At 40.3% G+C, this 17,783-nt stretch overlaps 1 protein-coding gene across 50 annotated transcripts in view; it reads left to right on the top strand.

The window, feature by feature from the left end:
- The window catches only part of SOX6 (SRY-box transcription factor 6), a 458,084-nt gene that overhangs the window by 359,190 nt on the left and 81,111 nt on the right, over positions 1 to 17,783 (top strand). For all 50 annotated transcript variants that reach the window (XM_083477096.1, XM_083477104.1, XM_083477133.1 and 47 more), the window contains one exon: positions 5,112 to 5,191. In XM_083477096.1, the coding sequence (XP_083333222.1) occupies positions 5,112 to 5,191 (80 nt within the window). The remainder of the gene's footprint in view (positions 1 to 5,111; positions 5,192 to 17,783) is intronic.

Below are 17,783 nucleotides of genomic sequence, written 5' to 3'. Positions count from 1 at the left end.
CCTACTCCCATAGCCTCTTTCTTTTGTGCCATGCTGTGACTAAGGGAAAGTAGCAGGAGAATGTTGTGCTCATATTCTGCTTATGGGCTTCCCATATGCATCTGGCTAGCTGCTGTGGAAACAGGATACAGGACTAGACAGAACTTTGGTACGATCCTGCAGGGTTCTGAAAATACGCAGTCTTAACATACTTAATAGTTTCAGTTGTTCAGATTATATGTCAAAAGCAAAACAAAAACCAAGGTGTTTTGTGTTGCTATACTTTTTATTTTGAGGCCTTGTTTAGCTTAGTTTAGAAAAGGTGTCCTTCACTTCCTGATTAAAGGGTGTGCATAAGAATTAACTACAAAAATGGTTAAATCAGAACATCTGCATAACTCAGATTTACCATCTTGGCTGTTCTTTTTGCAAGACTAGATCTAGGCTAACAACTCTATTATACTGTTATTTTTATTATGTCAGAAGCAAGCTATAAAGCACCAAGAGCTATAGATCAAATCCCTTGCTTTTTATTCTAGGAAGGGTTGTGCAATTCTTTAGCAATTTACATTAATTAGCATTAACATTGTTTTGTCAAATACACTGGAAGGGAAACTGATCAGTTTTCAAAGTGGTTGAGCATGTAGCGAACAGCTGTGGTCAATTGGACTTCTTGACCTGCGCACACAGAGCAACAAACATTTGTGTAGAATCATCGGAAGTCATGGTCTATACACGAATTTCCAACTGTTTCAGAGAATGAAAGGTGCCTTCCATGTAGGAAAATGAAAATGTACGGAGCAGCCCTTAATGTTCAAAACCAGGAAACACTGCTTTGCTCTGGATTTAGAACAATGTGTTTCTAGTATGTGCTGCAGCTGCCCACAATTGTTTAAAGAGCACTGGCCAGTTTGAAATCTGAAACAGAAGTTGGTAAATCATTCTGGGACTTAATAAGCACCTATGTATATATAAACAATAGAAGCACCAATATAAATAGGCATTCAGCAAAGCCGGAGAGCTGAGAAGGGTAGTTTTCAAAACAAGGATGACTGGGGATTTGTTCCCCCCACCCCGTTCCTTGAGCCATTCTCCCAGTAATCAAGACTAGTACACACCTATGCCTTCAAAGGACCTGTTCTGACTTGTTTTGTCTACCTTCATAAAATTAAAGAAGAATAGGTCCTCACGCAAGCATTCCAAATCCAGAAACAAATTTGAAAAAAATTGCTACAACATGTTGAGTGATAGATTGCCAAGACAGCTACCAATAAGATCCTTGATCTATTTTGCATGTGTCTGTGTGTGTGTGTGGTGTGCGTGCTTGGAAAATTAAAAGTGGAAATATGCATCTTCTGCAATTAAAAATGTAAAACTTTCACCATCTCTCTCCTTTGTCCCCGGCTCCTGGCCCCTGCCTCTCCCCACAAGGAACCTGTCCCTGCTTTAGTTCTACTCCTGTCAGCAAAACATTCCATTCGTATGAAGTGTCATGCTTTGTTCTCTGGATAATGCTATTATATAATGCAGTAGGATTACGTTAACCATATACAGTTCACTTTAAAATGCTTCCATTTAATCCTAGAAGGGACACTTCATGATTTGGGGGGTCGGGGAGAGAGAAACATAGGAATGGGGGGGGGGTGTCATAAGTAAAAGGGAAAGCCATAGCCAGCAGGTGATCCAGAGAACACTATAGGGTGTGGTATAGACACTAATAAATTAACCTTAAGGTGTGTGTGTGTGTGTGTGTGTGTGTGTGTGTGTGTGTGTATCTATATATCCATGGAAGCATGACAGCTGTGAGTGCTACAGGGAATTCTTTTAGGGTTTGATTTTTTTTCTCAAAAAAAATGTTTGACATGGAAAATGTTTTAGTACAAATAAAGCAACTACTCTTGAATTTACAAAAGGGGGAAATAGTGACAGGGTTGCTGCATGGAACGGGGATAAATAATTCATAATATTTAAAGAAAGAATGCCTTGGAAATGTTCAGCAATGCAGTCCATGCTTGTGCTTGAATGCTTATTTCTCTCCTATTTAAAGCATCATTTATTCAATATCTTTGTGATGACTTCTTTTTTTTAAAGTCTGTTTACCAAAGAAACATTATTTAACTTTTTGATGAGGATACTCTATATTCAGATAATTTTGTTTAGCCTTCAAAGAAGATAAGCAGAATTATCTAACCATAGAGAGACAAGAGTTTTATACTTTAAGAAAGCAATTTAGTTATTTAAAAAACAACATCAGCCCTCTGCAAACTAAAATCAACCTCATAGAAAGGGGGAAAATAAGATCAGATTTTATGAATGTTACTCCATAGGACACCAGCACAATGTAGGTTAGCAAAGGCATTGTAGCAGTGCTCCATATGCAATCAGAAGCCAATTGTTAGTGGACTGTGTACAAGCACATACTGTGCTCAATGGTCTGATGAGGTATTATGGATATGATGCAGAGAGACATTGTGGATTAGAACTTCACAATTTGTTTAAAAAGTGAAAGCAACTTAACATTTACACTGAGCTTATCTGAGTCCTGTGGCGCTTTGGGTGGTAAGCAGAGGGAGGGTGCTTTATGAGGATTTCGGAGGCTTGGGAATTGAGGTGTTATGTGTGTTGGGGGAAACTTGCCATTCCCTGACTGCATTGTTTTGTATCCCTTCTACACCGCACCTACCTTATTACATTCTAAATGTAATATAGAGTTGATGCAAAGCAGCTTGGTTATTATAAATGTAAAAAATGTACAGAGGAGCAGCTTATTAAAACATAGCCTAGAGATAGTACATAACACTGACTTTAAATAAGAAGCTGAAGTGATACTCTATTAAAGCATGGTTATTGTGTAATTTATCAATCACTGTCTTTTTTTTTTTAATTGCAAGTTCATTTTTTAACCTCCCCTCCTCCCCCTCTCCCATTCTGCTTTCTACTTTGCAAAAGTGTGCTGAAGTGGCATGGGGAGTGGGGTGGCTACAGACACTGCCTAATTGTGGTGATAATCTGAAAAGATACCATATATAGGTAACCATATTCACATAGGCAGCAAGCAGCCTCTTTTTTCTGGGTTTCTTATTTTAGCAGTAATTTTATAAATACCCTGGAATTGCAGTAGTACCTATGATTGTATTCTTATAAACATTAGGGATTCTGTAGGTTTGTGTCTAGTGCTTACTGTTTATATAAGATGTAAAATGCTGATAGATGTATTCCAACCCATTTCCCATCATCAATATGCATGGTACTTTACAGAGTCTCGTGACAAAAATGACAGTTCCCTGGCAAAGTGACCTCATAATCTAAATTTCAATGGTGGTGGAAACAAAGGGAGTGCAGAGGATAGGGAGCAAGGCTAGAAATGCGTGTTGACAAATATTAATGTGAACAAACCCATCTATGCAATTAAAGTATGATTATCCAAACAGCTTATTTTCAATGCTCAGTAGTGACTTGTGAATGTATTCTGCTGCCAACATGTGGAGTATATAATGACTTTTGGGCTAATTTAGTGTTTGATCAGAGCACTGACCCATCTTAGAGGTGAAGTAGGGAACCCAGGCTGAGATGAAATTTCTCAGAAACATTTTTTTCCTGAATGTTCGACACCTTCTTTTCGTGTCAACCACCATGTCTTCCCCACTGTGCCCTGGAACGATACTAGGTCCATAGAATTGTTCAGAATGATGGCCAGGCTGCCCATGAAGTTGCTGCTGCATTTACATCGGCATAAACAAAGGGAAAAGGCTGGGCTACCACCACTACTTCTTGTGAGCAACTCCCCTAAAACACGGTTGGAGAACTTCTCCCCGCCCCTGGGAGAAATTCAGTGAACCAGTCCTCTCAATTTCCCCACCTACAAATAGACTGGCGAATTTTGAGAAGCCCAACCTTTATCTAGGAGAAGATGGAGGCAGCTGAATCAATACATGTTCCAACCAGTATGTAGAGCATTTTTATCCACTGGGGATCCTGGGATTTGAAGTTGAATCCCAGGTCGCTGGCGGGAAAAGACACTTTTGTAGAGTGAGAGCATGCTCTCCCTCTACCTTCCTTCCTGCTGTTCTCCTGCTTGTGGAGTAGGAGAGGAGACAGAGAACCAGGGGTAGGGGGCTTGCTGAGGGAATGCTGTGCTCTTAGTCATTTGAGCCCACCTGCTTCGAAAATTCATTCCCTCCATAATGCATGAGTAGTCACAAAATTAATTCACAGTGTTCTGCATGTTCCTTGATTTCATGGGAGATGGTTACTTTAAGAACAGTAAGCAGATAATTAGGTCTTGCTTTCATTTTGTTGAAAAATGATCTAGGGTTCTTCTGCACATTGCTGGGCACATCTTTTCCCTTTTGCCTTGAAGGATACATGAAGATCACGAATTAATGATAAAGGAAGACTGGTAACAGGGGTGCTCTTGAAATAGTCCTACCTGAGTGTGAGACACCAGGAATGGGATTGCAGTGGTCTTGGGAGAGACGATCCTGAAAGAGATTGTGCTTTCTTTGCTGTGAGTTGAGTTCTGGGTCAAATTCAGTGCCACCTTGCAGAGTCCAATCCGTAATCCACACTGAATATGTGTGTCTGGACCACATTCTCACTGCCCCAGTGATATGGGAGGAAAAGAGCTCGGGATCTGCTGCTGTTTTGTTCTTGTTTCTCTGTGCATGGGATGTCCATCAAGGTTACTTCAGAGCAATTTATTGAAATCAGACCATGTCCACTAATTTACCTGTTACCCCAAAGAAGTGCAGCAATTATTTATTTTAAATCTAGAGAAATAGATGCACAGCATCTGACAAGACTGGGCACATAGCACTTTGTGTCGCTTTATCACTTGAAACCTATCTTAAATGAACAATTATTTTCCAAGGCAGCTATGCTTTGTGATCCGTAATAAGAGCCGGCATGCTTGGGTCTAAGCATTGCATTTTATGTTTTGCCAGTTTGCCTACTAGCAATCTGCTGAGCAGAAGTTCCAAGTTAGAGTTGCAAGTCTGTGCCCAGCAACCCTCTTTTGTTTTTGCAGATGTTTAGGCTTAGAGCAGTGTTGTGGAGCACAGGCCCTGTTCATACTTGTCTGCTGCTATTCTCTGCTCATTGTCTAAACCTGTATGCATTGTTCTTCTCGACAGGTGATAACTATCCTGTGCAGTTCATTCCATCAACAATGGCAGCTGCTGCTGCTTCTGGACTCAGCCCTTTACAGCTCCAGGTATGTGCCAGAACAAAAATATGTGGGCTTGAAGCCAATGCTTTAGTGGAAAACTGCTAACCAGCTGTATGCTAAGTAATGGCTTGAATGTTAAATAATTTTTTAAGCACAGCCCCAGAAGGATTAACACCTTATGTACTTAACATGCTGCAAACAGAACAGCATGCTGTCAGCCTTGATGCTGGGAAATACAGCCAACTTTGTATTTTATAACAATGAATTTAATACATTTTGGGCAGGATCCTGCTTAAATTAAGCACTTTTTAATCCAATTGATTTTGGTCAGATAAGTATTATTTGATTCTTCTATTAAAACCAAAGTGATTTTAAAAAGTGCTTAACTTGTGCTAAGCTCTATACTCTGTACATGTTCTCTGCTTTGAGACTGGGGAAGAAAAAGTATGTAACTATTTACTGGAAGATATATTAATAGCATTTATGTTTCTTAAGCTACTTCTAAGTGTGCCCTGTTTAGCTGTTTTTGCTCATAGTGGGTGTCTGAATAAATGCATTATATTTTTTCTTTGGGGCTTGGTGATGACTGTTTCATAAACTGAACACTTGCAGCTTCTGTATTTATGGAATCTCAGCCTTTCCATGCGTTAAGTTGGTTGGATGCCAGCAGCCATCAGGAGTCTGAGTTTGGTCCCTTGCTAGGTCATTTATTTATTTTTGTCATAGGGGGAACTAAATGTTGTGTGAAAATGATTTACACTCCAATTTATTATATAGCTTTTTAATATTCCCCAAGAAAAGGCACAATAGTGTCAAATAATGAAGCAACAGTCAAAAGCTTACAAGAGGGTGTGTTTAGTCATCGCACTAGAGGTTTACCTCTTGGACATTTAAATGATGTGGCAAATATATCTTATACCTATTACCAGCCAAAAGAGTAGTAGTGTTAAGTCTCTAGCAGCAAAAGATTGCTGTGGTACCTCAGAGGCAAATAGGCTTATTCAGATATTAGTTTTTGCAGGCAACAGGGTAATTTATGCCACAACGAAATCGTCATTCTGTGGGGTGCAAGAGGATTTTAAAATCCTGTTAATAGTCAGCTGTTCTTCTTCAGGTGATGTCACATAAGGCTACATATGTGGATGGCCAGCCAAATAGGCCACATAGCAGGAAACTCTTCAACAACAGTGCCTAGAACTTGGCCCCCTCATCCCACTTGGCCACAGTATATGGTAACTAAGAGCTGAAAAGCATAAGCAGGCTGCCTATGTCAGGGGTAACTATGTTCTGCCCTCCAGCTGTTGTTGGTCTACAACTTCCAACAGCTTCAATCCACATGGATAGTTGTCAGCGATGATGGGAACTGTGGCTCTCCCACCTCTCACCTCTCACCTATGTTGAGGAGATGCCACTGAAGAAATTGGATAACTTGTTAGCTTAAGTTGAGATAGTGGTTTTTGAGATAGGGGAGCTTGTTGCAGCTAGAGGTAGAGACACCTGTGCCTCTTTACCAGCCTGACTCATCTCTGCCTCTTGGCCTCCTCCATCCTACTCTCCTGATGCAGCTTCAACCTCTGCTCTCTGCCATAGACTCCCCTTGCTCACTGAGCCCTGTTTCCTCTTCAGCTGCCAACACCTCCTCCTAGTCTTCTTCCTCCAACCACTCATCCTCGTCCCACCACAAATCCCCTGGCTCTGAGCCGCCTTCTGCTAGGGGTTCCCCAGCTGGTTTATCCCACCATTTCTCTGTGTCCAACCAATCCATGATACACAATTACTTTCATGTTCTCATAGTAGTAAAGTGGATGAGAGTATATATATTAAGATTTGCCCCCACATTTCAATTTTTTTGTTGAAAGATTTTTTTATCACAGTGCTTGCGAAGTTTCTGTTTAAATTTTACATTTCCATTGACAGACAGATGACACTACCAATAAACAAATCACTTACATGATGTGTTGGCTTACTCATGAGGCTATGTCCTACATATTTCAGAGATAATCTAATTGCTTTTTAGAAGCTAAAGAGATCAGATAATAACTAAAGGCTTGCGCTTCAGCAAGTACTTCAGAACACTATTATGCGCCCCATTGCCCAGATTATCTGGAGCTTTGGGCTGGGCTGTCACCAATATGCTGATGACACTCAGCTCTATCTGCTGATGGATGGCCACACCGACTCGGCCCCGAACACACTGACCAGATGCTTGGAAGCTGTGGCTGGATGGTTTCGTGGGAGCCAATTGAAACTAAATCCTTCAAAGACAGAGGTCCTCTGGCTGGGTCGGGATGGCATGGGGATAAGGGACCAACTCCCTTCTCTTGCGGGGGCCCAATTAGTGCCATTGTCTTCCGTTAAGAGTTTGGGTGTAATCCTTGATGCCTCCCTTTTCATGGAGGCGCAAGTTACAGCAACAGCCAAGGCGACATTTTTCCACCTTCGCCGCATCAAGCAGTTGGTCCCTTACCTTTCTCGCCCCGACCTAGCCACAGTGATCCATGCGACGGTCATCTCCAGGCTTGACTACTGTAATTCGCTCTACGCGGGGCTGCCCTTGAAGCTGACCCAGAAACTCCAGAGGGTGCAGAATGCTGCAGCGAGGCTCCTCATGGGGTCTCTGCCATGGGAGCATATTCACCCAGTGCTTTTCAAACTGCACTGGCTCCCGGTAGAGTACAGGGTCAGATTTAAGGTGCTGCTTTTGACCTTTAAAGCCCTTCACGGCCTAGGACCCTCGTACCCACGGGACCGCCTCTCCCGGTATGCCCCACGGAGAGCCTCAAGGTCCATAAATAGCAACACCCTAGTGGTCCCGGGCCCTAAGGAAGTTAGATTGGCTTCAAACAGAGCCAGGGCCTTTTCAACTCTGGCTCCGACTTGGTGGAACGCTCTGCCTCATGAGACCAGGGCCCTGCAGGATCTGATTTCTTTCTGCAGGGCCTGTAAGACTGAGTTGTTCCGCCTGGCCTTTGGCTTGGACCCAATTTGATTCCCTCCCTCTCTTTCTTTTTTCCTTTCCTTCTCCTCCTGCGATGAGGCTACATTTTAATATTTTAATGTTTCAATATTTTAATGTTGTATTTTAATTTTGTTTTTAAGTTGTAATCATTCAACTTGTTTTTATTATTGCTTGTAAGCCGCTCTGAGCCCGGCCTTGGCTGGGGAGGGCGGGGTATAAATAAAAATTATTATTATTATTATTATTATTATTATTATTATTACTACTACTACTACTATTATTATTATCTGGATCATTTTCTAGAAGTTCTACCAAACCCAACAGTGAAATTCCTGATTGAGAATCTTACGTAATCTGTCTCTCAAACCTTAGGACCTTTAGAGATGGCAAAATATCAGCTTTTTAAAAACACAATTTTATAAGTGTTCCTGAACCATTGATAGTTGTTTTCACATTCACTCTCAGAATCAAAGAGCTTAAGAACATAAGAAGAAGCTGATAAATCAGGCCAATAGCCATCTAGTCTAGTGTCCTGTTCTCACTGTGGCCAACCAGATGCTTGGTTGTGGGGAAACCTGCAAGCAGGCTATGACTACAAGAACAGCCTTCCATTGTGCAGCATTCAAAACATACTGCCTCCAACTGTGGAGGCAGCACACAGGCATCATGGCTAGTAGCCACTGAGATCCTTGTCCTTCATGAATTTGTCCAGTCTTCTTTTAGCCCATCACTGGCATTTGTATGTAAGAGTTCCATATAAAAGGTACTTGTCTCTCCTGAATCTTCCAACATTCAGCTTCATTGGATCCCCACGAGTTCTAATGTTATGAGCGGGGGAGAAAAACTTTCTCCATGCCTTGCATAATTTAAAAACTTCTATCACGTCACCTCATACTCTTCTTTCCCCTATACTAAGAGTTCCAAATGCTGCAACCTTACATCCCAGGTGAGTTCTTCTATCCCCTTCATCAATTTGGTTGCCATTTTCTTAACCTTTTACACTATACAATATTCATTTTGATGTGATGTGATGTGATGAGAACTGTACACAGTATGTGGTCACTCCACAGATTTGTATAATGGCATTAAGATATTCATTTACTAGTGATCCCTAGCATGGAATTTGTCTTTTACACAGCTGCCACACGCTGGGTCAAGACTTTCATTGAGCTATTCACTAGGATCCCAAGGTCTCTTTCCTGGTCAGTCACTGCCAGTTCAGACCCATGAGTGTATATATGAACATGCATCACTTTACACTTGTCTACATTGAATTGCCTTTGCCATTTTACTAAGTTTGGAGAGGTCCTTTTGGAGCTATTTTCAATCTCTTTTTGTTTTAACAATGCTGAACAATGTAGCATCATCAGCAGACTTGGCTACCTCCCTGTACATCCCATTTATGAACAAGTTTCAAAGCCCAGGTCCCAATACCAATCCTTGGGGAATTCCACTTTTCTACATCCCTCCATTTGGAGACCTCTGCATTTAGTCCTACTCTCTGCTTAACCAATTCCTGAGCCACTTCTCATATTCCATGACTGTTAAGCTTACTCAGGAGTCTTTGGTGAAATATTTTTGAAAGTCCAAGTCCATTTGTAAGACATGGCTTGTCTTTGCAGAAGCCATGTTTATCTATATGAAATGTGTGGAAAAATCATGGTATGTGTACAACTTTGCACGATTCCATTCTATCTACCTTTCTGACATGAGATACTTTCCCAGATGCAGCAGTGCATTTATATAAGAGGTTATGAAAGGACCATACCATGCTTACAAATAATGGTTTAAATCAACCCTCCTTAATACATATTGGCAGATTTTTATGAGAGTGATAGAGAAGGAGCAGTGATACAGCTTGTGCTATTGTTCAGTGTTTCCTCTCTTCTTTTCGTCCTCCTCCTATACTAGTCCCTCTTATTTTTTTACCATTGTATTTTTTATATATAAAAAACAAACTTTTTAAATTTGTAGAATTTATATTAGTTTTACTCTGGGTACATGTGTGAGGCTGAATGTAAGTCTTCAGGGATTGTTTCCCAGCCTTTCAGTGGACTCATAGCAACCCTGTCCCTGGGAAATCTCATGGCAGCTCAGTAGACACACATCTGTCCTAGAAAGCTTCACTGTATGAAATCTTTTATGAGGCCCCCCTATCATTTCTCCTTCCATTCCCCATAGCAAAACCAGTAAGGCAGCCCTGTATTGGGAATTTTTTATGCCTGATGTTTTACAGTTTTTAATATATTCTGTATGCTGCCCAGAGTGGCTGGGGAAGCCCAGCAAGATGGGCAGAGTATAAATAATAATAATAATAATAATAATAATAATAATAATAATAATAATAGTAGTAGTAGTAGTACTGTTCCAGAATACAAACACACACAAAATTTGTTAATAAAGAAATGGTACAGTAGCATGACAACCACTGGTAAATTATTGAAAGTGATAATGCACTGCAATTATGTTAGCTGGAGTTATTCCTAGACAATGTAATCTTCTGGAGAGAGAGAGAGAGAGAGAGAGAGAGAGAGAAAGTGTAACAGAAGTGAGAGCAAGCAAGCAAACCTATGGTTCTTACCTTTCCCCTGATGTTTCTTGTATAATTTGTCCTTCAAAGTTTATCGCGTATAACATTAATGAGGCTTGGCAAGTCTTAGCTATGGTTGCAGCTGTGTGCTGGAAGACTGAAGTTTTTATCATCAACTAAATTAAACAACAACAACAACAAAATACCCATGCAGTATGCTTCTTTAGTCTGTTTCTCTTCTCCTCCCCCAGCCCCCCTTTTCTTACACAAAGTAATGACCTTTTGTTATACCACTGGGTGAAGATCCAAAGTACTGCTGAAGCATTGCAGAGCCTGCCTCAGGGGTGCAGTATTAGCAGAATGAAGGCCAAAGAATGCTATTTTTAGTTGAACAGTTTGGCAGATGGAGGCATGAATACTCATATATCTGAAGGTTGAGGGGGTTTGAACCATTAATTCTGATAATGTATTTAACCCTGGGAACAATCAGAAACTGTAACTCTAAGGTTACAATGCTTTTGACCTTTAGAGAACAGAGGGCACTCAGTACAGTAAACAATATATTACATTTCTACTTATTCTAATTCTCTCACACATATAAATTTCAGGACTGGGGTTGACATTTGCTTTCCTCAGCTATTTTTGTGCTGGCCCTTACAGTAAAGTCAAGAAGAATGTGCAGGAAAGAGGCTCTTGTGATGTGACAGTCATGTAAATATGTCCCTGAAATAGCTAAGATGTTAAGTGTTGCCTTTTATGAAGAAATAGTATTCTCAAGAACTGGCATGCCTGAGACATATTCCTTGCTTCTTTCCCTCCCATCCCCCATCCTGTCTCCAATGAAAAAGTTTGTTTTGTGGCCTGCCTTAGTTTATGGAGTTCTTTGTATTCTTCTGTAAGCTTAAAACACTTTACGTTTGGGAGGATGCTGCGCAGTGGGCTTACTTTCGAAAAGGAGAGCTATTTGGTCCCGCTTCAGTCCCTCACCGTGTAAAGTGCTCTGCCGGCTTCTTGCCTTATGAAATTATGCCTGCTCCTCTTCAGCAAATACAGCAGTTAAATATCACACAGCTTAAGTATTCCTAATTAAAATATCTCCATGTGTCAGCATATTGGTAATGTATTATTTTAATCCATTTATTTTGTTTATGAAACAGTGACATATGTTTAGATTGTGAAATATATGAGCCTTAAAAATCACTTTATTGAAGAAAATTAATTCCTACAATGCTGTCTGGGTAATGTGTTCACTCACCCAGTCAGTCACTGGCGGGCCTGCCACTCTTAATGTTGCTTAGACACACTTTAACAGTTTTATCTGACATAACATTTCTCTGATGCAGCCAGCAATAATAATTTCCCCCACAAATGCTAAACAGGAGTTTCCTTTATTTTCATTTTCAGCCTAGTAAAGAATGGGGATTTTGAGAGAGGGGAGAGGGTGGGTGGAGGAGGAAAAGGGAAGAATGCACAAGAGATTCAAGTAAGACCAATCAAAATTAAAACCAGCTAGTTACCTTTTCAAAGTTTGACACTGCAATTTGTTTGTCAGCAGGTAGATGTTTAGGTCAGCGCTGTGAGTGACTGACTGTCAGCAGGAATTCCAACAAGACAAGTAATTTAACTCAGTGTATTAGTGACAGATTGCTCACTTCTTCGAATCACTAGAGAAAATAAACTTAATATTGTTACAGGCAGAGATTCTGTCTTCATTAGCCTCATAGAATCTTTCCAGCTAGCACTCCAAAGACTACTAAGCTCTCAATGGCCTTATTTTTCTTGTAGTGTTGTTTTGTTATTTTAGCCAAATGCATTTGCTTATCATGGATCTGTTACAGGGATTTTTTTCATCAAAATTAACTCTGCAAAATGCAATCATGAATCAGTCTGCCAAATTTAGTGACTATTACAGATAGATTTGGGGTGCAATTTACATACTTTTGGGTATTTTGGACAGGCAGTATGCTACTATAGAGTCCCTAGCCTCAATCCAAAGCAAATGAGTTGTGCTTAAATCCCAGTGAAATCCCTGGGATTATTTAACTGTGAGTAGTTTAGGTCTCATTAATATTAGTGGGAATTAGGCGAGACTAACTTTGGGTCAGAACACTGGTTTCAGCTTCCTGGAAGAGTGGGAGAAGAAAATACATCAGTATAATGTGCATCAGGCATCCCCAAACTCGGCCCTCCAGCTGTTTTGGGACTACAACTCCCATCATCCCTGACCACTGGTTCTGTTAGCTAGGGATGATGGGAGTTGTAGTCCCAAAACAGCTGGAGGGATGCGTTTGGGGATGCCTGATGTGCATGATATGCAAACGTCCAGAGAGGGTCACCTAAAGGCAACCTGTGTTTTGCCCAGCACCATTCTCTGCCTACAATAAACCCAAAGAAGAAGGATATGGTGAGGAACCAGGTAAGGGCCAAAGGGATGGTGTGGAATAGAGGCATGAGCAAGAAACAGCAACTGATGCTGCATAAACACTACAGTTACCAGGATTATGTGGGGAAGTAATATAGTTTAAATGTGTAAACTTTTTTCTTTAATCAGCTTCTGGAATGAGGGTGCAGTAATTTAGTTAGTGTTGACTCCTGTTTTGAGTTTTCTTTAATTAATGGTGCTTAATAGGTGCCTGCAATACATTTTATTTTGTCTCAATGCCATGAAATTTCATTATTAAAATGATCAGAAAAAATCACATTCATGTAATTATTTATGCACAAGCCTTATATTTGTTTAGGTATTCATATTCATTTTTCTTTTATTTCCTGTTTTAACAATTGTTGATGCTACTGCTAGTGGCATTGAAGCTAATGTTGGTGGCTTCTCTCCCCCCCCCCCGAAAGTCCCAGGCATTGCATTGTATTCTGGGGGGGGGGGAGGGGAATCACTACTACTTTGGGGGAGAGGGAACTACACTGGTTCTGGTATGTTCATGGAATGTACAAGAACAAAGTGGCGAGCACAGGTACTCTGGGGAGGAAATACCGTAGTTGCCTCTAAAAGTGAACACTGAAGTGAGTTCAGCTGCCACAACTGCAAGAAATTTGGGAGGGGGTGCTATGAAAAAGGGGGGGAGAAAGAAACACATGAATAAGAATGTCAATTCTGCCATTAACCATTGTCATACCCCCAAAGATGCTCTTTTTTGCCATTATTAAATTCCATATAAGAGATTTTGTTCCCTTTGAAATATCTGCCTTAGTCCACTTAAATACGATCAACGTGGGACTTTATCCCAACGTTACCCCTGTGATTTCCATTATGATATATGTGATATGTCTCTAAAAGTCTTTTGGTAATTCCAATTTTATGTTTTTATTGTGCTTAGAAGGTTTTTTTTATCTATTTTACTTATTTAATAAAATTTATACAGTGCTTAATTGTAACAAACAAACAAACAAACAAACCAGCAAACAAACAAACAGGTACTAACAGCAGGGTACAACTTTCAAAGGCATAGTTTCATTCAAATCTCTCTGAAATGAATGTTTCAGCAGAGAAAGTCCCTAGAAGCAGATTTTGCCACTTGTATCTATACTCCATCATTGATGGTTGAAATTCATTGAGGTTTCTAATAAGCAGAAGTGAAAATTTTAATCTAAAAAGCTTAGACAATGTTTAGGTGTGACTTTTACTATTTTGAAAATATCTAACAGTTCTGTTGCTGCAATCCTATGTAAACTTGTCTAGGAGTAAGCCCCATTGAACTTTGTGGGGTTTACTTCTGACTAGACAAGCATATACTGTGTATGTTCTATAGGCAAAGTCTGTTAAATAACTTGCACATTGGAATTATTTAAAATAAAAAAATTCCTTCCAGTAGCACCTTAAAGACCAACTAAGTTAGTTCTTGGTATGAGCTTTCGTGTGCATGCACACTTCTTCAGATACACACTGTGTATCTGAAGAAGTGTGCATGCACACGAAAGCTCATACCAAGAACTAACTTAGTTGGTCTTTAAGGTGCTACTGGAAGGAATTTTTTTATTTTGACTATGGCAGACCAACACGGCTACCTATCTGTAATTGGAATTATTTGAAAGCTTTGATGCAGCTGAAGACTACAGTAGTACCTCGGGTTACAGACACCTCAGGTTACAGACTCCACTAACCCAGAAATAGTACCTCGGGTTAAGAACTTTGCTTCAGGATGAGAACAGAAATCGCATGACGGCAGCGGGTGGCCGCATTAGCTAAAGTGGTACCTCAGATTAAGAACAGTTTTGGGTTAACGGACCACCACAACAAATTAAGTTCTTAACCAGAGGTACCACTGTATGGCTATAATATTCAATTTTCTAGTTTCCAACCAAAGTGTTTCAGGGTTTTTCTTCTTGTTTTATACACAGACTCTTTTACACAATCTATACATACATAGTATACACTTTACATATAATATGTTTACTTATCAGGTAACACAGCAACCTCAGTGGGGAAAAGCTATTTTTAATGATATGTTAATTGAATGGGATGCTAGAATGGCTCTTTTCCCCAGAAGTGCCCCAGCTGAGTGATAAAGCTTCCCCTGATCAGTAGAGCCAGCATATATTTATAATATCCCTATCTGTCCTTCAGTTCCTGCAAATGGAAAATAACCCAATAATTTCAAACTATATTATGAACTAGGATTGGACACTGGCACACACGCATGCAGATTTCTCTTTTGGATTTTGTATGCATTATAATTTTAAAAGTCTTAATCCCTTTCCCCCTGCCCCTTTCTTTGTTTCTTTCTGCTTTGAAATTTCCCCTCTTTCAATCTACTGTGAAACTAAAAAAATATATATTAAGGCTGGGTTAGGATCATGGGTGTTATGACCTGAGATCTGAGCTCATAACTGGGGAGTGGACTGGGGCCTCAGCAGCATGGCTGGAAAAGCAACACCAGGCAGAGAAGCAGTCAAGTACAGTTGCACCTCTGGTTACATACGCTTCAGGTTACAGACTCTGCTAACCCAGAAATAGTACTTCGGGTTAAGAACTTTGCTTCAGGATGAGAACAGAAATTGTGCTCCAGTGACACGGCGGCAGCAGGAGGCCCCATTAACTAAAGTGGTGCTTCAGGTTAAGAACGGTTTCAGGTTAAGAACGGACCTCCGGAACAAATTAAGTACTTAACCCGAGGTACCACTGTACTGCTAAGGGTGAATCCATCCAAGAACATGTAAAGTCTGCAGGGTTATAATGAGGATGGGGATATACAAGAGGATTATTCCCCTCTCCCCAGCTACAACCCTCCCAAGTACTTCCCCTACACGCACCTTCTCTTTTTTAAAGTTTATGTTGGAAAATAAAGTTGGATTCTGCTTTTTACAGTGTTGCCTAAGTATAAAAAGCATTTATGCCCTAAGGAACGTAATGACTGGAATGATCTCAGCTCAGAAGGAGGGGGGGGGGCAATGCAGGGAGGAGAAAGAAGGCAGAGGCAACAATAACAAGGTGTGAATATAAGCAAGCACTTGGTATGAGGCTGTGTTTATTTTAACCTTCAAGAAGAATTTTGTTAAAATGTCAAGGCTCATGTGAAAAAGCAAAGGACAAGATTACAAACTTTAACGGGATTTATGATACAAATACAAATAATGATAACTTCCTACTCATTTATGGTAGCAACTCTCATCCAGCACTTTTCGAGCGCGGTATTAGGCCTCGTTGCAACTCCTATGCAAGGTGCATAAGTATTGTTATTACTGTGCCCATTTTATAAAAGATTTGTGGAAATTGGTGGCTTGTCTAAGGTCACTAACTGAGCCAGTGTAAAGAATGGTTGACTTCCTACCCAGATATATTTTAGACCCCTCCTTTTCTAATGCCATTACAGACTTTTCTTTTCTTTTTTCTTTGTTCCTTTAGGGGACGAAAAGGTGCTTAGCAATTTTAAAGCTCTTAAGATAACTCACAAACTAAGACAGACATATTTTCAGCATAGTTTTAATGTTTATCGTCTACAGAACACCATCTTATGAGCTTTGCAAACTCTATGCGCTGTGTATTCTTTCCTTTTCCATTTCTGCAGTCCTCCATCTCTTTGTGTAACTCAAGCAAAGGAAGTTTGCCATGCTTGATTAGCAAGATAACATGCTGAGCGTTGGTGAAAATGGATTCCTTTTAATTAAAAGCAATGGCGATGGGTAATATTGCTGGAGATTCTGCATGTTTGCCGGTCAGTCTGTCGGCCTCCACATCATATCCTTGCAACAGGATCGCTTTCCTAAGTAGGCAGGTCAAGCAATCAGACCTAAGGATTAAAAATACAGAATACATATATGAAGGAATGGAAGTTAGTAAGCATTTTGCGTAGAACTTTTTGGTGTTTTCGTGATACCCACATGAAATGGGGCAATTTCAGTATTTCAGTTCCACCCTATTTCTATTCCCTAGCCTGCCACGGTCTCGGTATATTCAGCAGGTTGAATGCCAGCAGCTGAAACAGCTGTTAGGCCATACTGGAATGGAGCGGCATGCTGCATCAGGACCTGGATATTTCTCCTGACATCTGGATGCTGCTGGGTTGTGAAGCCTGCCTTAGGCCAGGAGACTGTAGTAGCCTTGTGGCTGTGAGCAATAGGGTCTTTGCTGCTCTTTAAGCGATTAGGGCACTGAAGCAGCAATAATGCTGAATTATCGCTTGGTTGCTTTCTTCAAGGAAACTTGGGACAAAGGGATAGTCAAGGTGGAGTATTTACAGTAAAGTCATGTTCATGGAGACAAGGCTAATTGCTGTGCATTTAAAATAAAACCTTTCAGCTTACCTTAATCTTCAGATAGCTATGGACAATTATAAAAACAAAAAAACCCACCCCCATTTTATTTAATTTTCTTAACAGAGCGCTAAACAAATATTCATTCCGAAAAGCCAACAATACTCATTTGAAATCATTAGGAAGAGAAAGAAAGACAATTTCAGTTAGTTTTCAATCGTGGCGTTGAGTCCAAGTGTATGGAACAGACAGCTAATTCTAACTATGTACAGTTGAAGGTATATGAAAGTCTGTGCTGACTAGAGACCAAAACAAATGAAATACGTAAAATGTAAACTTCTAACAACTGCAGGGAGGAATATAAGGAAAGAAAAGTGTCAGTCTAGTGCATTGATTTTCTTTTTTTACAGTTTCACTTTATCAAATTGGAATGGTGCTGCTGT

The sequence above is a fragment of the Podarcis liolepis genome (assembly GCF_965112155.1).
Source record: "Podarcis liolepis genome assembly, chromosome: 1".
In the NCBI taxonomy this organism is placed as follows: domain Eukaryota; kingdom Metazoa; phylum Chordata; class Lepidosauria; order Squamata; family Lacertidae; genus Podarcis; species Podarcis liolepis.
Note: the sequence above shows the minus strand (reverse complement) of the source record. Positions and strands in the feature narration are given on the sequence as shown.